General features: G+C 50.0%; 1 protein-coding gene across 4 annotated transcripts in view; it reads right to left on the bottom strand.

Moving 5' to 3' along the window:
* Positions 1-23,328, bottom strand: part of NTRK3 (neurotrophic receptor tyrosine kinase 3) — a 367,569-nt gene that overhangs the window by 136,690 nt on the left and 207,551 nt on the right. For all 4 annotated transcript variants that reach the window (XM_040642769.1, XM_040642772.1, XM_040642771.1 and 1 more), the window contains exon 12: positions 9,587-9,775. In XM_040642769.1, coding sequence (XP_040498703.1) covers positions 9,587-9,775 — 189 coding nt within the window. The remainder of the gene's footprint in view (positions 1-9,586; positions 9,776-23,328) is intronic.

Below are 23,328 nucleotides of genomic sequence, written 5' to 3' on the forward strand. Positions count from 1 at the left end.
CCCCCCCCCCCCCCCCCGTGTCACATCTAGCCAAGCCTGCCTCCTAGATCAGCCGCAGGGAGCAAACGGCAGCCTTCGTAGGCCAGCTTCCTCCTCTCAGCTGTACTCCCAGAGGAGGGGCTCCCAGCCCAGCCCTGTAACCAGATCCCCTTCCTTCCATCAGGCAAGTCCATCAGAACTTCTGCTACAGAAAAACCTAGAAAGCCGTCCTCGGCAAGAGCAGTGGCTGCCGCTGCCGCTTCTGCTCCTCGTGACAGGAGGGGCCCCAGCCTCGCAGACAAAGGAGCCCATTTTCCATATTTCATCTGCAAGTCCATTACGCCGAGCTACGTGGCTGGGAATAAACACCCATCATTAGCCTGCACTAAGCGATGTTTGTTGGGACAGAAGGGGACAGAAATCTACATCATGCCGACGCGCTGTTCACACTGCAGTACACACACGGGCTCTGGGCTCCCGGCACAGCTGGGAAACCAGCTTCGGCAGCCCCTCTTCCACAGGAGGCAAGCTCCACGGCCGACTGGTCCAGAAGAGGAGGAGACAAGCCACTTGTCACTCCCGCTAAAGGAACCATGCGTTCTGGCGGATGGGGCACAGTCCACAGACCCAGCGGCCCCAGCCTTGGTCATCTGTGTGGAAACTCCTGTCTTGCAGGCTGGTGTGTGAGGGGGATGCCCTGGGAAAAGAGAATGAGGCTAGGACCCCCCAAACAGCTGCAACGCAGCCCAAGAGGTGTTACTCCACTCCGCTCCAGGGCCCATTACAGGGTGCCTGCCACTTGGTGAGAAAACAGCGAATGGTTGCTCACTGGCCAGGGAACGAAGGGAAAAAGAGAGTGTGAGGGAACCAACAGAGATGGGTTTAGACCACCTCATGAGAGCAAGGGGCTAAGAAGAAGACCCCAGAACAGAGCTGCCAAATCAGCCAGGGAGGGTGTGTGACAGGTCCAGGGAAGCAGCAGGAAGAGGTGACAGCCAGGAGGGGCTGAAAGTTAAATGCACACCTATGGTTCAAAGCATAGAAACTCGTGTGGAAAGCAGAACAACGTCTTGCTAGACATGTGTCCAACGGCAAGGGAAACAAAGGCAAAAATGAACTATTGGGACTTCATCAAGGTAAAAAGCTTTTGCACAGCAAAGGAGACAGTCGACAAAACCAAAAGACAACCGACAGAATGGGAGAAGATATTTGCAAACGATATATCAGGATAAAGGGCTAGTATCCAAAATCTATAAAGAACTTACAAACTCAACACCCAAGGAACAAATAAGCCTAAAAAAACAAATCAAGAAATGAGCAGAAGACACGAATAGACATTTCTCCAAAGAAGATATCCAAATGGCCAACAGACACATGAAAAAATGCTCAACATCACTCAGCATCAGGGAAATACAAATCAAAACCACAATGAGAGACCACCTCACACCTGTCAGAATGGCTAAAGTTAACAAGTCAGGAAACAACAGATGTTGGCAAGGATGTGGAGAAAGGGGAAGCCTCTTACACTGCTGGTGGGAATGCAGGCTGGTGCAGCCACTCTGGAAAAGAGTATGGAGATTCCTCAAAAAGTTGAAAATAGAACCACCCTACGACCCAGCAATCGCACTACCAGGCATCTACCTCAAAGATACAAATGTAGTGATCCGAAGGGGCACCTGCACCCCAATGTTTATACCAGCAATGTGCACAATAGCCAAACTATGGAAAGAGCCCAGATGCCCATCGACAGATGAAGGGATAAAGCAAATGTGTTCCATAGATACAATGGAATATTACTCAGCCATCAAAAAATGAAACCATTTGCAACAACACGGATGGAACTAGAGGGTATTGTGCTGTGCGAAACAAGTCAATCAGAGAAAGACAATTATCATATGATCTCACTCATATGTGGAATTTAAGAAACAAAACAGAGGATCATAGGGGAAGGGAGGGAAAAATAAAACAAGACAAAATCAGAGAGGGAAACAAACCATAAGAGACTCTTAATCAAAGGAAACAGAGGGTTGCTGGAAGGGAGGGTGGGGGCGGGCGGTAACTGGGTGATGGGCATTGAGGAGGGCACGGGATATAATGAGCACTGGGTGTCATATGCAGGTGATGAATCACTGATCTCTACCTCTGAAACTAATAATACACTATATGTTAATTAACTGAATTTAAATTAAAAAAATAAACATCTGATCAATAGACCAAAATAACAAACAACCAAACCAAAAAGTGAGCCAGGGCACGAGGCCTGGAAGTGTAGAGCCAGCATGACATGGACCCATGGGGAAAGAGAAGGCATTAGCAAGGCTTCAGGGAAGCCAAACCAGAAAGGGAAACAGTGGCTGGAAAGGTGAAGGCCACCGGAGGCTGGGGGTTGACACTGGGGTAAACACGCCCATCAGTCAACCAAGGGGCTGGTTTTACAGTGAACGTGGTTGATGGGTCTCTGGCCAGCGACAGTTGGAAGCCAAGTATGCTCACTACCATCTATGTGAATATCCAGTAAGAATTACTCTGTCGTCGGTGCTGGTATAGTCTAGAGCACAAGAGAAGGTTTACACACACACACACACACACACACACACACACACACACACTCCAGAAAGCACACTAAGAAGGCAGGTGCGCACTGACAAGCCCCAGGAGATCCTCGGTGGGCGCAGATTGATGGAGGCCAGTCTCATACGAAATGGAAAGAACTTCGGGCTGCCACTGTCAAAGCCACTTAGGCAGTCTCTTCCAAAGCTGAACATACCCTTACCATACAATCCAGGAGCCACACCCTGAGGTGTTCACTCAAATGCATTAAACACTTAGGCCCACACAAAACCTGCACACCAGTGTTTACAGGAGGGTTATTTGTCATTGTCCAAGAGAGGAAGCAAGCGAGACATCTGCCGAGGGTTGAGTGTGCACCTCCAAAAAGAGGTCTGTTGAAGTCCTAATCCCCAGTACCTTAGAATGTGACCTTCTCTGGAAACAGTCATTGCAGATGTAACAGTTAAGTCAAGATGAGGTCATCCCAGAGCAGGGGTGGGGGGAGGGGTGTTAAGCCAACAGGGCCAGATGTGCGTAGAAGACGACAGCCACATGTGGTTGGAGGGCAGAGGACTGGAGTGGTGTGGTGACAAGGGGCCCTGGAAATGCCACCAGGAGCTAAATAAGGGCAAGGAAGGGCTCCCCTCCAGGTTTTGGAGACCGTGTGGCCCCACCGACACCTTGCTTTAGACTTCTAGTCTCTTTCTATTGTTTGAAGCCCCCCAGGTTGGGGTACTTTGTCCCAGCAGCCCCGGGAAGCTCACGCCACCCTCCAATGGGAGAAAAGATAAACTGCAGGACACCCACACGACAGAGCATTATTCAGTGGTGAGAAGCAATATGCTATCAAGTCAGGAAAACACATGGAACCACCTCAAATGTCCACCATGAAGTGAGAGAAGCCAATCGGAAAAGTCGGCCTACTGCAGGATTCCAACCCTATGACACCCAGAGGAGGCCGGGCTGCAAGAGGCAGGAAAAAGAGCAGTGGCCGCCAGGGGCTGGGGAGGGGAGAGGACCCGGTGGCGGCAGAGGGTCTGCAAGGGCAGTGAGACCATTCTGTGTGACGCTGTGATGGTGGGACACCACCCTGCTTTGGTCAGAACTGACTACACAAGCCCAAGAGTGACCCCTACTGTGAACCACGGGCTTCCGTGGACTGTACCACACCATCGGTTGTAACGAATGCACCACACTGACGGGAAGTGGCGACAACAGGGGAAACTGGTGGCAGAAGTGGGAGGGGGTGAGGGGGAACTCTCCGTGCTTTCAACTTAATTTTTCTGTAAACCTGAAACTGCTCTAAAAATGAAAAGTAAATAAAAACTGACTTCACCCTAGAACCAAGTATCACCATATCGGAAGGCAACCATGGTACCTTGGGGACTTGATTCTGTGGAGAATTCCGAGGGGTAGGTGCTGACCCGGCCACACAACTACAGGGAGTTTCAGCCGCGGTCCTCCTGGGAATCCCAAGTCCGAACGGCCTATCCGCAGCACTGTCCTGATCCAGGAAATGAGAACAGTGGGCCTCCATAGAACAACAAAACCATCCTCGTTCCTCACCAGCCAGTGGCCCTGAGCTCAGGGGGTACAGAGCAAATGCCTGGGGAGCACTGGAATCCTTGGCAATGTGATTGGACAGAAAAATGAAGGACGCTATCATCAGCAGGCCTGGGTTTTGATCTCAGCCTCTCTCTCAAGAGCCATGTGATCTAGAACAAGTCACTTAAGCTTTACTGAGCCTCAGTCCTCCATCTGTACAACGGGAACAGCAGCCTCTTCCTCGGGGTGGGGGGGCCAGCCTCATGCTTGGTCCAGAGCAGACTGCTGAGCAGATCGACAACCTTTCCCTCTGTCCGTGCCAGCTCTAGAAAGCCCGCGCCACGAAGATACTCCCGCCAGGCGTCACCCGACACAGAGCGCTACTTGCTATCTCCTTGGACCCTCGTCCCATGCTCTATCTTCAATAGCAAATGAAGAATTATGACACATAAGAGCTACTTCTTGGAATAAATTCAAAGTCGGGTTTGGGAAACAGAGCACACATTTTTGAGAAGTGACAGGATGACCTAAGATTTGATTCAAAGTCATTCAAGACTAGTGCATGGCATTTACTCTAGGCCAGGGGTTCCCGGGGAGAAAAGGTCACTTGGCCATAGCCTGGGCCTAGGAAGAGGTTGGAAATGAGCCAGATGCTGAACGATGAATAGGGTGCAGAAAGGAAGAAAGGGGGATAAGGACCAAGCCAGGAGGGGACACGGGCATTTCAAACAGAAATTACACTAAAGCAACAGTTGCCGGTGTGGGTTTGGCATTCTGGAAAGAAGCTTCTAGGGGTAGAGGCTGGGGAATCACGGGCAGCAAGTTGGAGGGTGAGAACACAAGGCCCTGTGAGCGGTCCCCAGGGAGCAGGGGGTGCCATTTGCATCTCGGAGATAAGCTATAGTTGGCCACAAGTCCCTGTGGGCAGGGACCATGCGTGTTCTGTTCTCCATTGTTTCCAAAGCCCAAAGGAAGGCTTCCCACAAACTCTCAATAAATATGGACTGAACAGATGAAAGGGAGAAAAATCAGCTCAGCGAGCGTGGCCTGGATGCTAAGAATGAGCACAGACAAAGAGGAATGTGGTTAAATTTTGCAGAGATCAAGGATGGCGAAGTCAGGGTTCCTGGGGAAGCGGAGAGAGACAGGGAGCTGCAGGGCAGGGACCTTGAAGAGGTTCAAGGGTGAGTACAAGGTGAGCAAGCGGCACTCTCTGCAGGGGAAGAGAGAGGAAGGCACGGCTGGCCGGGGCAGGGAAAGGTCCCTGTGCACCGGCCCACCAGGAGGGGCAGAGATCAGAGGGATGGAGAGGTGGGGAGGGCTGGCTCTGGGAAGGCGACAACCAAGACAGAGACAACCTGTGAATAAGGCACGTGCCCTGACCTGGGGACAGAGGGAGGGAGGGAAGGACACAAGTTAGCTCGCCAGATGGCCTCTGCTCTCTCAACCAAGAGGCAAACAGTCTTCTGAGAATGGGTTTTGTAAAGGGGATGAACAGAGAACCCCGGGGCCTGAAGCAGAGCCAAAGCGCCTTCCAGCTGGCCTGTGGGAAAGAGCCAGAGCACGACTCCTCCGGGCAGCCGGGGACCCAGCCCCAGCATATGCATGATTGCTGTGGCCGAGGGCTGTCACAAGGGAGACCAAGGTAACCGAGGGCCCTGTGTTGCTACAAAAACACCTCCCAACTTCTCCCCACTGACCCCTCTAGAGCAGCCCCGTGGTGTCTCATTCTGTAGGACCTAGCCCCAAATAGGCTGGGTGACAAGGAGGCCTGGATCTATTTCCTGACTTTCTGAGAACCAGGGGGCTTTCAGTAAACAATGAGGGGGCCTCATTAGGCATCAGATTCCATACTGTCCCCGAGTAGGAGCTTTTTCATTGGGGTCTTTCAGAATCCCCAGAAAGGTTGAATACATTGAGAATAAAGCCAATGCCACGCACGGAGTGCTTGCTGGGAATGCAGGCAAGCCTCTGATAAGGGATGGTGTGAAGTGCTCTCCAAACATCCCTGCAGCCCTGACATGCTATGAAAAATGCTATGGACGCGATGGAAGACAGATAGAGGGAAAGGCGGGGAAAGGAGCAGTGTTCTTATCACTCTGGTTGGAAAGGTCCCACCATTTATGATAAACACATGTCTAAGAACGCAAAGTGCTTTCATGCTACATCCATCATGGGGAGACTCGGGGAAATGCTGTCTCAAGTCAGGTAGCACGGTGTCCCTGCCATTTCTTCCCATGTTGCACACTTTTACACGGGATGCACAAGGGAATCAGACGGGAGAGCCCCCGAGGGGCTCACACTATAAGCACTTCTCTTCCCTGAATCCCTTATTTCTTGCCATCCCCTCAAAGGTGACCCCAGCCTTGTCTGCAGAGTCACGAGTGCTCGCTGCTTATTTATCTGCCACAGTGCATGTGGCTTTAATTATTTATGATAGTGTCTCATCACACTCGGGGATGTGTCTTGGAGTCACTTCTCTCAACCGATGAAGCCTTTGTAATCAGAGACCTGCCGCTGCTTAGCTGGTAAATCTCAGCTGAGGGGCGGGGCGGGCGCTGCCTATCCCGGGCGGGAATCAACCAGGGGCCCACAGAGGCAGGGGTAGAAACCCAGTTACAAGGCTCCTGCACACTGTCTGCTATCGCCATGGGAAACAATTCAGAGCCATCCACTGTCTACTGATAGGACAAAATGTCCTGCTTCCCTGAAAAGGAAACCTTCCCTAATATCAGAGGGTTTTTTTTTTTAAAGATTTTATTTATTTATTTGACAGAGATAGAGACAGCCAGCGAGAGAGGGAACACAAGCAGGGGGAGTGGGAGAGGAAGAAGCAGGCTCATAACGGAGGAGCCTAATGTGGGGCTCGATCCCGTAACGCCGGGATCACGCCCTGAGCCGAAGGCAGACGCCCAACCGCTGGGCCACCCAGGCGCCCCTCAGAGGGTTTTAACAAGCTGGAGTCAGCTCCTGATTCCCCTCGGATGAGGGATTGTTTCCTTATTCTGTCCCGTCTTCATCAATAAACCTGTTTCCCCTCCATCTCCACCACCCCTTCTCGTTTACATGGAAGTACCGCCTGGATCTTTCAAAAGATGGCTTCAAATCACAAACCCAGAGATTAGGAAGGAAGGCTTTCTCTCGGGGCAGTTTCCTAAGGCCATCGCTCCTTGGCTGGGGCAGGGATCCTGACACTGAGGGACACTCAGATCCCATAGCTCTCTCCGCGGCTCACACTTACTCTGATGACCCAGAGGAAACTTTCTTCCCGCGTGCAAGATTCATCCCCATCGGACATCCACGGAGAAGCCGGTGTCAGGAACTCACGCGAGCACAGACGTGACCCAGAGACTACATCAGAAGCTCAGAACTTCCCCTAAAGGGCATATTGCCCATCCTCATTATTCATGGATTCTGGTACAAATTCGCCTCCTCGCTAAAACTTGTGTGTAACCCCCAAACCGACACTCACGGCGCTTTTGTGGTCATTCATAAACGTGAAAGGAGTGAGGAGACATGGGAGTCCCCCGACGGGCACACTCCCACGTGATGCTCTGCCTTCTGTTTCAGCTCTCATAACAGAAACCGGTGTCCCCTTCGTCGTCTATTTGGTGCCATTTTTTGCGTATTTGTGCCTTTTGTGAGCAATTTCGCTGTTTGAAATGGCCGGAGCATAGTGCTGAAGAGCATCTAGCATTCCTATGAGCAAGAAGGCCGGGGTGGGCCTTATGGAACAAACAGGTATGCTCGAGATCGTGGGTTAGATAAGCTTTGCTGAGGCCTGAGTCATTGCGCTGCCGACCCCGAGTTCGATGTTAACGAACCAACAATATCTATTCAATGGGACGTCTTCCAACAGAAGCACACATAAAACAGGTTATGCATTGGTTTGTTGAGGAAAATGTTGTGACCAGACATTCACAGGAACCTAACCCCATATGTCCCCTAGGAGCAATGGTCCAGTGTCCACTAATTCAGCATTCGTGGTGACTTTACTGGAACATAACTACTGTAAATAACGAGAATCAATTGTATATTCAGTACAGCAATGTTTAAGTCTCTGTTCAAATGCCAGCAAAATCGCCATAGAAAGCTCCGCATGACCAACTCCAGACCAAGCCTGGACCCCATGCTACCATCACAGAAAGGCTTTCCTTCCAGCCACACCCACGTCAGTCCAAGACGAACCTGACCTGAGGCAAGGCCTTTAGCCAGAGCGGAACGGTTCTTAGCACTGCGTCCCCTGCTATTTTGATAGGGGGTGTCCGATAAACGCCGAGACAGAGTCTGGAGGACACCCAAGGTGGCGAGGCACACGATTCTGACTCGAGCCCAGTCCCTCCCACTGTGACAATCCTCTCACTAAAACTCAGAACCAGAAAAACAGAAGCGAAGGTCAGTGTGAGAGCCAAGTGCCTGCTCGGCTGTAAGACAGACCAGCGTGGGCAGCAAGAGTTCTGTGAGCTACGGTGTGGCCCGAGGACAGAGCGCTCAGCCAGTGCCAGAGAGACCTGGGGTGCTTCTTCCTCAGCCGGAACCCTAGACCAGCAGAGAGAAGAAGAGAACTGATGGCAGAAGCCAGGGAACAGGGAAGAGGAACTCACAGCCTCCCAGTATGTTTTTCCTGTCCGTAAAATGACGCCTTCACCTAGCCCATCCCTTCCAGCTCTCAGTCTCCAGGGGCCTCTGTACTCTCTCCTGAACCTAGCTGACCATTTCTTGACGGCAGGAGCAGGGGAGGGTGTGCACTGGGGCTGCTAGGCCTACACGGAGCTGGGACATGGCAAAGGGAACACCTGCTGAATGGAAGGCCCACGCCAAGGAGGCTCCGGAAGCGGGGAGAGGCCGTGGGAGCTGGGAGAGGCCCTAGAGGAGCTCAGCGGACATACAAGGAGAGGGACTGGAACCAACAGCAGGCAAGAAACGAGGAGGAAACCGGTGCCCTGAATCCTCTGACCTGAGTGAGAAATCTGCAGAGGGGGTGAGCTGTCCTAGCAGTGGGGCCATGAGGAAATTCTCAGAAAGTGCACACTTCGGGGCACTGGAGGGGCAGCTAGGGAGATGTTTCCATTCAAACGGTACTCACCACCCTTCATTCCTTTCCCTTCTCCTGGAGGTTTGGGTGGAGGGTCTGGTAACCTCAGGGGCTATTGTCTGGACAGAGTCAGGTTACATTTCCTAAACGCAGAGGCCAGGTCTACAGAGAAGACCAGCCTTGTCTGATCCCCCTGACAGAGTGGGAGCACGTCTCCATGTAGGGCTGGACCTCCTGCATCCAGGCTGCTACCCACCCTGAGCCCTCTCTGCCCAGGGGACTCTGCCCCAGTGGAGACCCCTTGCCCAGGCTATTTTTCAAGTTTTGAGACAAACAGGGAGGGTCCCTTAAGAGAATGGGAGGTTAGCAGGTGGTAGGTCACTTCAGAAGGTTCCAGAACCCCAGCTACGTGGTCTATTGCCATGCCAGCCTCCCCCGCCCTCCCCAGAAGGGACAACGCTCTACTCCAGTACTCACACGTGTCTGGCTTGTGGCAGTTGTGTCCCTGACGGAAGTATTGGGGGTTCTCAATGACCGGGATGCGGGTCATGCCGATGACCACCGTGTCTGGCCCGGCGTCCAATGATGAGGGCGTGGTGATGCCATGGTTGATGTGGTGCAGCGGGCTGGCTGAGTCTTCCTCGCCACTGATGACAGCCACGGGCCCTGTGCACACCAAGAGGGACACAGGACATCAGTGAAGTCACACCTGACCAGTGCCCAGCCCTGCCCATGGATCCTCTCACTATTTCTGCCACCACATTTCCAGAAGAGCGAAATCCACTGGAAGAATACACCCTGAATGCTCTGGAGTCTGCATTCAAAGAACTACCCCTTTGTTCTCTTTCTTGAGAGAGAAAAGCGTCCACCCCATCACACCATGGAAACAGCTGCAAGAGAGCGTATCAAAATGACTCTGCCATGAATTATTTTCACTTTCCCCAAATCCAGATCAGTTCACAATAATGCAAATTTTAAATGAGTTCTTTGCTTATGTAGCAACAACGGGATAAAAAAAAAAGTACCCAGCAGTAATTTGCTCCCTGTCCCTCCTCCCTTCGGGAGCTTGAGAAACGATCGATGGTGGGTCCCACCCCCAGTTTCTGATTCAGTTGGTCCGGGGACGCACCTGGGCATCAGGATTTAATGAACTCCCCTGTGAGTCCCATGCACAGCCAGGCTCTAGAACCTCTGATGAGGGGCTTGGAGTGCCTGGATTAGCCTTTCCAGAGCGGCCCTCAGATTCCTACAGGAAGGTATCCAGCTTTCACTGGACTCTGCCGTGGCCTCTCCCAGTCCACAGGAGATAAGCCCAGTATGGGCCGGGATCAAACCTGAGCCAGTCTTCAAAGTGACACAGATTCGGCGGCATCACTGTTAACCTTCCTGCAACTGGGTCAGCTGCCCACTCTCGGAAGACCCACACTGCCCCAGTGGCCCCAAGGAACATTGTTTGCATCTTCACCAACCCCCACTCCACCACATTCCAACCCAAAGAAGTAACTCAGGAACTCAGGTTATTTACAAACACAAGTTGGCAAAGGTCATTGTTGCCACAGTCTTGGGAGAGCAAGGATTCTGTCCGGTGGGGCGATTCTCCCATACGTACAAATAAAACTGACATCAAGGGCATCGGCTATGACTGTGGCTTCTTACAGCTGGTGTCTGAGATGGCTGCTTTGCAAGACACGTGGTCCCAAGACAAAGTGCCTGCTGCGATTTGGTTTTGTGGCTTGTACAGCACTTCCGCTGTAGAAGTCCATTACATCTACGGAAGTTTACAGGGAGAACACGTCCCATCGAATAGCGAGGAGGCACCAATGAAGCAGAACTAAAAGGAAGACTAGTAAACACGAACTGAGGACCGTGAATTCCACTCCATCGGTACAGACAGGCTTATTCCAAACCACGACAAATGCCTGATGGGGTTTGGAGATCACGTGGAAAAGAAGCAATGCGTGGCAATAATCACTCGCCCTGCGAACAGAGGCCAGCGCCTGAAAACACCTTGTAAACTCTGAGAAACTTCGTCGTGATTCCAATTAAACACTGAAAGTGGGGCACAGGTTTTCTCCTTCCTCTCTCCCCAAATGTCTCTAAAATATAAAGAAATTACAGAAATATTGGTGTATCAAGAGCAAGGAGGAGAGACAAGGAGAAACAAGATATTTCAACATTCTAGAAGATGAAAAGTGAAATGATGTAAGCCTGCTTACAGAGGGGCTGCAGGGGGAATATTTAGAGAAAGTCAGTTCTGCTGGGTTGCCCAGGACTTGAATGGACAGGGTAACCCGGAAGGCTGGAGCACGGCTTGGGGCTGGAAACAAAGTACCCAAGCCATGACCTTGGCCCCAGCCCACCAGGCTAGTGTTTTCTTCCTGGAGAAAATTAAGTGGAAAGGCTGAGGGGAAGGGCTGCTTCCTTTCTTCCTGTTCCTGGAAGACAGAAACCAAGAATGCCCACACCTTCACTGACCCTACTCCCCCATCTCCTCCCCTGCAGGAGACACAGAGGGTGCTTCTCTGCTGAATGCCTCAAAAAAAACACCTGGATGTTGGGGCACCTGGGTGGCTCAGTCGGTTAAGCATCTGACTGTTGATTGTGGCCAAGGTCATGATCTCAGGGTCATTAGATTGACCCCTGCATTGGGCTCCACGTTCAGCGGGGAGTCTACTTAAGATACTCTCTCTCTCCTTCTGCGCTCCCCCTGCACACTCATTCTCTCTCCCTCTCTCTCTCTCTCTTATTTAAAGATAAACAAATCTTTAAAAAAAGAAAAGTACCTAGATTTTGACATTTGGTGGTCTCCCAATGAAGTCATGCTTAGTCTGTGATCATGCCATAGTGAAGGCTAATAGCTGATTGCTCATCTATATGTATAAAGTGCTTTCTAGAATTCAATTCCTACATATGAGAGAAGAGCCCAGGCTCCCCGGACATTTCAGCAAAGCTTCAACATGAAAGAGAGACCACAAGACAATCAGGGACCTGCAGCAAACAGAGCAACGCAAGGAACAGAAGACTTTTTTTTTTTTTAATCGTGAATATCCTCAGAGAGACAAATGAAGACCTCACATCCATAAAACAAGATATTTAAAACACGAACAATTCAAGGGTCAGAAAGAGTCCTTGAGAATTACGACCATGAGAATTCGAAAGTCAAAGAGGAGTGGAAGATAAAGCCAAGGAAATTTTTCAGAAAGGCAAACAAAACAGAAAGAGGAGGTAAATAGGAAAGAAAAGAGAAGAAAATTAAAGATTCAATCCAGAGATTCAATATCGGACTAAAAGAAAGGTGGCGGGGTAGGGAGAGGGAGAAAGGGATGGACAGAGAAGAGAAAAAAATGGAAGGGAGGATAAAATTTAGGGAAAAATTTCTCCAAATGACCTGTCCATTCAGTTTGAAGCATAATTAATATATGCACATGTGTGCATGAGCGCACGCGCACACACACACACACACACACACACACACACACACACATATGTCAAGGCACGAAGTTATAAAGTGCCAGACCCCTGAGAATAAAGGGAAGATGCTAAGAGCTTGTAGGAGGGAGGGATAGGTCCTATTTCAAAAGGAACAGAAATCAGAAAGACAATGCAATTCTCCCTAACGACCCACTGTGACCGCACTGAGAAATCCCTACAAATTTTTTTAAGATTTATTTATTTTTTAAAGAGAAAAAGAGAAAGATTGAGGGGCAGAGGGAGAGAATCTATCTCCAGCAGACTCCCTGCTGAGCACAGAGCCCAATACGAGGCTTGATCTCAGGAACCTAAGATCAGGACCTGAGCTAAAATCAAGATTTGGAGGCTCAACTGACTGAGCCACCTGGGTGCCCCAATTCCTTCAGACTTTTGGTGGACAAATTTTCAGCCTAGAATTCTACCCCTAAAACTGTATTCACGGACGGCCTGGGTGGCTCAGTCAGTTAAGTATCTGCCTTTGGCTCAAGTCACGATCCCGGGGTCCTGGGATCGAGCCCCACATCGGGCTTCTTGCTCAGTGGGGAGTCTGCTTCTCCCTCTGCCTGTGGCTCCTCCTGCTTGTGCTCTCTCTCGCCCTCTGACAAATAAATAAATAAAATCTTTAAAAAAATAAATAAAAGTGTATTCACACACCGTAAGGGCAGAAGACAGGTACTTAGAGGTGTGTAGACACTCACCTCCCCCTTCCTGGGAAGCAGCAGGAGGGGAGGCTTTAGCAAAACAAAGGGGCAAATGGGGGGGAAAGAGGACAGAAGCCCCCCCCAACCCACCGCGACCGGTCTGTTCTCAGCATTATGGGATGTGGGTTGTTATAGCAATATGGTGGCAGGATATAGAATCAGGAGGAGTTTGGAGAAGACAGAAACGACAGGACTTGAGCGTTTTACGAAAGGCTGTTTCTTTGAATCTGTGTCTCAGGGAGTCGTCAATGGACAGTGAGTGGTCCACACAAAGTTCCAAAGCTTGTGATCTAAAACAGTCCCTGCTCTCTCAACATTATTCCAGGATCTGAGAGGACCAGGTAAGAGCCACAGAGAGGAGAAGGGTCCTGCCACAGGCTCCCAAGCCACAGGAAGGGACAGGGTCACCCAGGAAGACTTCACAGAAATAAACGAATAAAACAGACTTCGAAGCCCTGGGAAACCTAATACTTAGAATGCGGGCAGAAGAAGGGGAACATGAGAAGAAATGGCCAGAAAAGCAGAAGAGAATCTGAAAATGACATTGACTTAGAAGTCAAAGGAGGAGAACACCTAGAAGTTCAAGAGCATCCTCTACTAAGGCCAATAGGATGAAGAATGAAAATAGGCCACCGTATCTGTCAACAAGAAGGTGACCTTAGTGAGAGCGGGTCCCAGAGAGGAGCGACGGGAGGAAAACATTCAACTATGGGGATGAAGGAGTCAACTGGAGATCTCACCATTGTTGCCATCTTTACTGAGAGTTTTCTATGCATCAGGCTCTGTAACTGCAATGTCTTGAACCTTATAATGCCTCTGTGGCATTGGTACCTTAATCTCCCCATTTTACAGATGGAAGCACTGAGGCACAGAGCAGTGACCTGCCCAAGGACACACAGCACAAAGTGGGATGTGAAGTGGTGGATGCTCGCTGGGCTGCAAACCTGGTCTGCCCCAGAGCCTGAGCTCATGATGGTGACGAGGTGCTGCCATCCAGAAAGTGCAGCCCATGGCGGGGGAGAGCGTGTGTTCAAGGGGACACTTGGTCACTTCAGGTACATTATCCTCCTCCTGAGCAGCTGCCTTCAATTGCAGGTCCCTGAGACCCTTTTTGAAGAGGTGGTTCTTGAGCCTTGCGAACAGGGACAAGCGTGGGTCACCTCATCAGACTCACGCAGATAGATTACAGATAATCCATCATGAGCTCTGCATCCCAGAGCTGCCGAACGCTCGCGTTCAGCTATATCCACATCAAAAAGAACACGGTGCCGTCAGACCGCTGTCTGGTCCCCGAGGCCCCCTTACTCACCTCTGCTCTTCCACGAACCACATTCCTTAAAATAAAAGCCAATAAGCAGTGCAGAGACCCCTCTTCAAAGAACATAAGAGGAGACCCTTGCAGCTCACTCTTGCCCCGCACACCCGCGCCGGCGTCCAGCAGGGTCCCCAGCACGGCTGCAGCCGGCGATGGGGTGAGACAAGTCCTTTAGGGACAGGGCTGCTCTGGGTATGGCAGGATATGTGGCCTCTGTGGACCTGGGCGTTCCAAGGCAGTCCCAGGTTCATCAGTGGCAGCAAATGTACCACTGATAATGAGGGAGGCTAGGTATGTGTGTGGGGGGGGGGAGAACATATAAGGGAACTCTACCTTCCACCCAATTTTGCTATGAACCAAAAACCGCTCAGAAAAATAAGGTCTAATAAAAAAATTTTAAAATAAATGTTAAAAAAGCCAGTCTCCCCACCCAGCACACAACATATCTGCAAATACCCTCCGGGGTGACAGTAGTGCCCCGGGTTGAGATCCGCTGACGGGGCACCCACATTCACCCTAGGAACCAATTTATCTTTCCAGCTCTGGCCAGGTCTCATGTCTCAGGGGAAAACCCACAGACCTGGGGCCACTGTGAGGAAGAAGCATTTCTTCTCACCTTAATAACCACAGAGAAGAATTTATTAAGATACAAAGAAGAAGGAATAACGTGGGGGAGAGCTCGTCTGTCCAGGGAGCGTCTCGGTTTTCCTGAAGCCACCAAGGCTTCAGGCAGGTCAGGAGGAGGAGTCAAGCTTGCTGTACTCTGAGCTCCCGACACACACACACACACACACACACACACACACACTGTCTAGTACCCGTGCCGGGCCTCTCTGCTGTCACTAATTCATTCCTAATCCTAATCCAGGCCACAATTACTTTGTTATACGGCACTAATAAACAAAAAGGAAAAGAGACAGGTTTGCAGGCTTGCTGGTCAGTTCAAGCTTTTGAGTCAGGAGTGAATCTAGGTCAGCTCAGACCCCCCATCACATGATTCTCTTCCCAAATCAGTGCCTTTTTTTTTTTTTCTTTCAGGCCTAGAGTGCGTTTTTGCCTTCAACCATACCCTAATGGAACCACTGGATAATTAGAGAAAGGCTCATGGCCCCAGCACGTATCTTGCCCAGTCTTTAAACAGCCTCTTTCCCTCTCTGCTCCTTCAACAGGAAAAAATAGGGGGCCGAAATGGAATCACTTATATTTTCATAAGCGGTTGATTCCAATGTGGGGTCAGGTGCCCCCAGAAAGCGAAGGTCTCTGGTGAAACCATGAGGCAGAACTTCACTGCAGGACAGTGGGCTCTGACCCCGGTGGGGGAGGCCCCATTGCAGAGGATCTGAGGGAAGCAAGTGGCCATGCGGTCTGCAAGGACAAGGCACCCTGCGGAAGCCTCTGGTGAGTCAGGGCTCTTCGTGGACAAGGGGGGGTGCACTTGTTTGCACACTGCACAAAACGAGCGGGGGAAAAGCAGCCTGCTCCCTGGTAATGCGTTAACACATAAACACCGCCTCTTTCATCAAGGGCAACACTTCTTTGGAATTTCTTCTCCAATATCCAGCAATTCCCCAACTTTCAAAGCATTAACAATTCTCAGAAATTTATCCCCAAGAAAATCCAGTCACTAGTTCAACACAATGGCATTTGCTCAGCCAGTTTGTAGACGTGGTTCTTCTCTAATTTCCAAAGAAATGACTCAGAGTTCTAAGGATGTAATTATAACAATTATTTTCTTTTCATTTGACCCGCAAAATAGACTGTCATTCCCATCTGACCAACTAGGAAAGTGATCCTCAAATAAGTTTAATTCATTTTCCCAAAATCGCCTAGGTCGGAAGTGATGGAGCCTATGTATGAATCTCTGTCCATCTCCAAAGTTCTTACCCTTCCCACCCAACCACCCATTTTCTCAATACTATTGCTGACATGAAGTATTTTCTTAAAGATCTTATTTATTTGAGAGAGAGAGAGCACAAGCACGGGGAGCGGCAGAGGGAGAGGGAGAAGCAGGCTCCCCACTGAGCAGGGAGCCCCACTTGGGCCTTGATCCCAGGAACCCCTGAGATCATGACCTGAGCCAAAGGTAGATGCTTCACGGACTGAGCCACCCAGGCGCCCCGACATGAAGTATTATTTACAAGCAAAACTTGGTATAAATACATGACGCCACATAAAAAAGCCGGGACATCTGAACCAAGGCATCTAGAAATAGATCACCAAGTATTTTCAAGGCAGTACCAAGACATATAACTTTGGGTAGCCAAATTTATGACTAAATCGTAAAATCCTGGGGCCAGAATCCATCCATTTCTACATTCCTTCATTTATCTTTGTGCTTCCTTCCAAGGTGGGGGGCAATTTCACGTACCAATTCAGAAAACCCTCTTAGGAACTGTGATTACTATGACTGCTGTTGACCAAACCTTTCTAGGCACTGCTGGGAGGGCAGTTTTCCGCACCCCCTCAAGTTACACAGCACCCCATCACTCTCCTTGGTTAATGAGAAGTGAGCAGAAGCAGTCTGCATCAGTTCCACACAGAAGCTTTAAGATCCAGTGTGCGACCTGCTGCATTCTCTTTGCCCCGCCTTGGCAACCGTGGAAGTCTGAGGCTCAGGCAGATTCTGTCCCTGAGTGAGGCCGACACAGAGCAGAGGGTTCCATCCCTCACCAGGTGCGTGTGTGGCGTAAGTGAGAAATACAGCTTTGTGGTTCTAAATCACAGATATTGACAGGGCTTCTGTTTGTTATCACAGAATAACCTAGCTCGTGCTGACTAATACAAAAATGAAACCATCCCCACGTTAAACAAGGTGACTTTAATGTTTTCCTTCACACCGTTCTCCACAAATCTTTACAAAAGTGTCCTATGCAAAGGATGCATCTTTCACCCTCAACGATGTAATTCACTTTAAAATGTCTCCTCCCAGCTCTCTGTCCCAAAATCGAGCTCTAATCTAATCTAATCTATTTTTTTAAAGATTTTATTTATTCATTTGACAGAGATAGAGACAGCCAGCGAGAGAGGGAACACAAGCAGGGGGAGTGGGAGAGGAAGAAGCAGGCTCATAGCGGAGGAGCCTGATGTGGGGCTCGATCCCATAACGCCGGGATCACGCCCTGAGCCGAAGGCAGACGCTTAACCACTGTGCCACCCAGGTGCCCCTAGTCTAATCTAATCTAATCTAATCTAATCTAGTCTAATCTAATCTAGTTTGACATAGAGCCAGACCATGACCTCCGCTGTTGACAGAGACTCTCCCCCCGCCCCAGATCGGACTTGGGAAGTAAAAGAAAACAACCCTGGATGGGTCTCATGTTTTTAATGTGTCAGAATGAAGCAAACAAGCCAACCTTTGGATTAAGAAAATGATTTTTTAAAAACCTCAACCTTTTCCTACTGATAAAAATCAAATATTGATGTGTCCCTGTTGGGTGAGAGCTTCGCATCAACAAATCTGGAAGCAGGAACTCACAAAATGGAATAAGGTGAAAGCACAACAAACACAATTAAAAATCCAGCCACGCTCAGAGAGGGATTCCATTTACTGTCTCATAAAAAGAGCCTAGTCCTCAGAGGCAAACAAAAGAAAATCAATTTCTTTAATTTTTATTGGCAGATGTGGGACAGAGGCCAAGTGAACACGGGCTGTGCCCAAGAGCATACCTGGGAACAAGTCACCAACTGCCTGTTCCTGGGCCAGCTCCTGGGGTCCCTTCCCCTTTGTGTCTCCTCCAGCTTCTGGACTGAAGTCGCCACCATGACTCCCTGGGCTTGAGGGCTGCCCAAGATGCCATGCCCCTCCTCACTTCTCTGTGCCCCTCCCTGAATCATTTCCCAAAAGATAAGCTCTATTCTCTGGCTTGAATTCCGTCCCAGTCTCTTACAGGAACGAAGGCACTGTCCATGCCTCATAGCATCCATAGCTTGGGGGTATCACTTGGTGATTGAAAATGATGCCGCTGATCAAGCAGCCCAAGGACAGGCATTTAAGGAAAGGGAAGGGAAGGCAGGACTGGCGCTCTGAGCACAGGGCTTCCCTTACCTCACTTAATCACCGCGACAACCCTGGGGGTAGATCCTGCCATCCCAGTAATGCAGTTGAGGAGACTGAAGTCCAAGGTTTCATCATTTGCCCAAGGTCACACAGTTAATAAATGGTAGACAGACTCACATCTATCTGACCTCACGGTCTGGGCTCAATCCACGGTGCCATGCTGCCTGACCCGCCAGCATTGCTTTCCTGACGCTGGGACAGGTTACAATGGATCAACACAATCTCCTTCCCAATCTTTATTCTCTTGAGACTCATCTGTAGAAAACTGGCTTCATTTAGGAGTGGAGCTCATGACATTTCCAGGGAACTTTAGACCCAGAGCCTATGCACCAGGTCGTAGCTGGAAGGGGCAAGTCCTATCTATGTAGGAGCTCAGAGGCAAAAGAATGGCAGACAGCAAGGGGCCTAAGAACAAGAAAATATGCATCCTAGAGGGAAGGTGAATGCCATCAGCTTTCTCCAAAGACTCGTTATACACACAGAATGTCGGACATCCCAGGCACAAACAGGAAGCGGGTAATTACCTTCCAGTTGCACATATAAGACAAGTGGAACACGAAATCCTGGTGCTTTGGTCCAAGGCCCCATAAAAAAGCTTACAGCTCAAGTCTCAACATTCCTAGTTCATGTTTAGCCACCGTACTGAGACTAGGCAGCGTCACCCCAAAATGGAGGCACTTATTTCCCCTAAAGAATTATGTACAGCCTTTCCCGCAGCCTCATGGGCACTTCTGGTGAATGAAAGGAGACATGGCCGTTTGTGAGCACGCTGTACTAGGTGCTGCCATGGATCACTGATGTCTCCGTACCCTTCTCCCACGCACTCAGGTCACCTTTTTTCACTAACAGAACTCTTCTGCATTATCTGGACCATCTTTTTTTTTAAAAAAAAAGATTTTATTTATTTATTTGACAGGGAGAGAGACAGCCAGCGAGAGAGGGAACACAAGCAGGGGGCGTGGGAGAGGAAGAAGCAGGCTCATAGCAGAGGAGCCTGATGTGGGGCTCGATCCCAGAACACCGGGATCACACCCTGAGCCGAAGGCAGACGCTTAACAACTGCGCCACCCAGGCGCCCCAATCTGGACCATCTTATTTCAACACCGTGGCCAAGAGACTGACAGGCCAAATTCATGGGAGCTAAAGTCCAAAAGCGCCTGATTTTACCTAGTTCACAAGTGGGAATCTAAAACCCCATTGGTTGACCTGTAGGTGAAAGGTCAGGAGAAACGGAGGCCCTGTAGGCACTGGCTGATGGGGGGGCTTCCCAGTAAGAAAGACCTCCCACAGGTGCGTGGGGTTCACACACTGCTGTGCAGACAGTAGCTTAGCTGGGGTATACCGGAAGGAAACCCTCCTCATGGTACTTCCGAGTACATATGGAGTGATGCCATCGCATACTGTCTGTCACCTGCAGAAAACCCAGCTCCTTTCTCCAAAATAATAGCTAAAGCCTATTGGGCATTTATTGACCAGTAGACACCAGCCTGGGCTTTGTGTCCATATGACCTCCTTCAGTGCTCACAGTGGCTCAGTGAGGTGGGTCCTGTAAGTAGAGTCAGAGCAGTGAGGTAGTCTGCCCAACGTATGCAGCTAGTGAGTGACAACGTCGTGATTCTAGATGGAGCTGTAGGACTCCAGAGTCCATGTTCTTAATCACTCCCCACCTGCGTCAGGATACGTAATCACATGGCCTCAAATCGGCGAGGTCTACAATGAAAACGCGTCAGAACTACAATGCCCCTAAATCCAAGATGCTGAAATGAGGCCTAAATTTATAGATGGAGAGAAACCATGAAAGGGCAATGACTTCTTCCAGGTCATTCTGAGATTGCAAACTCATTCCTAAGGCCTGAGAATCCTGTGTTCACACCCAGCTCACCCTGGCCCGTCACCTTATGCCAGCCAAAGAAGATATTTCTCTCTTTATTAGAAAATGTTCACTGGAAAGATATAAGGCCTCCTGGCAGCCTCAAGTAGGGAGGGAAATGAGATCATAGAACCTTTCAGAATGGGAGACCCATGACAGATGTTAACTAGACTTATTGTGGTGATTATGTCACAAAATATACAAATATCCAATCGTTATGTTGTACACCAGAAACCAACACAATGTTCTGTGTCAATTATACATGAATTAAAAAAAGGATGGAAGGATCCCGTGATTTTGTGCATTAAAACCCATAATCTAACAGCAAGGGATACCCCTTATTTCAGAATGACGCATCGTCACTCACAAGGCGATTTCCTCTCATGAACTCAGTCACCACAGCAACCCAATGACATACTCAAGATAGGGACTACACCTCCCATTTCACACATGAGGAAACAGAGACTCAGAGTTGTTAAACTGACCTACCACAGAGTCAGGGGAGAGCTGTGACTTGAACCTGGCTCTTCTGACTCCCAATCCAGTGCTCTTTTGAGTTCATATCAAACTTACTTCCTCTAGAAAAGTAAAGGGTGGTTCTCCATCTGGGAGTAAGACCCAAAATGGCATTTCTGAGAGCAGTGAGGACTCCCTACCAAATGGATCTGTGGAAGTTGTTTGGGGATTCCCTGAGTTTGGCTGTGAATCCTTTACCTAAGATTAGAAACTGACAAGGAGTGACTTTTAGACCACAAGCCTACCACACATGAGAGACACAGACAAAGGGAAAGTGTGTCTCGGGAAAGGCCGTGCAAGGCCAAAGTCAGTCCCATGACTGTCCAGAAAATGCCCTACAGAATGCAGATTTTTGCCACTGTCCCTGGAAGGGATGTCAGGGCTGTCAAGACATGCCCAGGTTTCTCTGCAGGGTTCTATGGTGTTGCCCGCAGAATTCAGCAGACGCTCAACGTCATCTAAAGGCCCCACCCCATGCACGTCTCACCATAGGCCCTGCCCTTGCGGAGGTGATGGGCTGCTGTAGGTGTGCTTCCTGGCCTTTCTGTGGTCTCTCACCTACTGCTCGCTGGACTAGCGGTTGGCACCTGCCCACCTTGGCTGAACATCACCCAGGCCCAGATCTCTGTCAAGGCAAGTGTTGCCTCCAACAGGACTGCACATCCAGCTCTCAGGGTCCTGTAACTGCAGCCGTCCACCCTGCATCCACGGCAAGGTATCTCCGTGGACAAGTCACAGAACGGTCCTATGAAATTTCACCTTGGAACTTAGTTTTGCCATTAGCCTGTGTTATCATTTTCATGAGAAACACCACGTCCTTAGAAAACTATGAGAAAACCGTATCTATATTTGACCCCTACATTTGAACTTGTCCTGTTGTTAGATTGTCCTGGGGTTAACACTGATCTGTCTCCTTGTTCATCCCAGCTCAAGTTCCTCAGCTGGTCCTGAAGTCTCTAGATCATAACCCCTGAAGGTCAAGAACTCTGCCCTGTGCATCTCAGAAGTTCTTTGAGGCCCTAGTAAGATGCCTTTCATACAGCAGGCAACCGGAAAACAGGTGCTGTGCAAGGGCTAGCCCAGGTAGGGGTAGGCACTGCCTCCCGAAGTGTATCAGGTTCCTTTCCTTGCTGTAACAAAATACCACAGGCTCCGTGGTTGAAACAATGGAAACTGAATCTCGGACAGTTCTGGAGGCCAGAAGTCTGAGATCCAGGTGCCAGCATGGTCATCCTCCCTCTGAGACTGAGCAGAATGCTTCTTTGTCTCTCCTTAGCTTCCGCTGGTGGTCAGCAGCCCCTGGGCACTCTCTGGCTTATAGATGCATCATGCTCCCTGGTCACGTGGCCTTCTTCTCTGTGTGCATGTCCATCTCCGAGTCTCTCATTTTTATAAGGCCACCAGCCAACTTGGACTAAGAGCCCATGCTACTCCAGGATCCCATCTTAATGTACGTCATAATCACACCTGAGAAGACTACTTCCAAATCAGATCACATGCACAGGCATCAGGGGTTAAGACTTCAACATATCTTTCTGCAGGACACAGTTCAACCCACAACCCAAATCTCCCGCCTGTCTCACTCTCACCCCGAGGATGAGAGGGCACTAAAGGATGGTGAAAAAACTGGCTCTGGGGCAAACTGGGAATGTGCTCTGTGGGCATTTACCCTTGCAGGGGCAACTTCCCAACAACTGTAGCACTAAGCCCATTCCAGAATCCTCAAAGGTGACCCTAACAGTTCTGTTTCTGATTCAGGACGCACCTTCCAAATCGGCCTTCCCACACACATGCGCAGTGAACACTGCCTTGTGTGCTGGGCTGTCAGCTAGAGACTAAGGAGGGAGAAGAAGACACATCCCTGGCCATGAAGAGGCCCCCAGATCTACAGGTAGGACACAAAATAAACCAAGCAAGATGACGCCTGTGGCGAGGAGCATGTTACAGGTGCGCCCAGGGCAGTATGACAGCACAGGGGAGACACTGAGCCAGAGCAGAAGGGAAAGAGGAAGGCAGCCCGAGAAGGACCCCTGCCCAGCAAACACTCTAGGTCCATCACCCCTCACCCCTGCACACAGTCCTTGCCCCACCCCAGAACACTGGCCTTCGCTCCCACACCACGACACTCTCTCTGCTTCTGCGGTGGCCATCACCTCCAAGGCACCTTGAACCTTGGCCACTGCCTCTTCTCCCCACACACCTGGGCCAGAGTTGGGCAAGGCCCTCAGCAGCCCCTATTCATCTCTTGGCTCACTCATTCCTTTCACAGACAAGCTGTAAAAGTGATAT

Source organism: Ursus maritimus, unplaced genomic scaffold (genome assembly GCF_017311325.1).
Source record: "Ursus maritimus isolate PB19 unplaced genomic scaffold, ASM1731132v1 scaffold_27, whole genome shotgun sequence".
Classification (NCBI taxonomy): domain Eukaryota; kingdom Metazoa; phylum Chordata; class Mammalia; order Carnivora; family Ursidae; genus Ursus; species Ursus maritimus.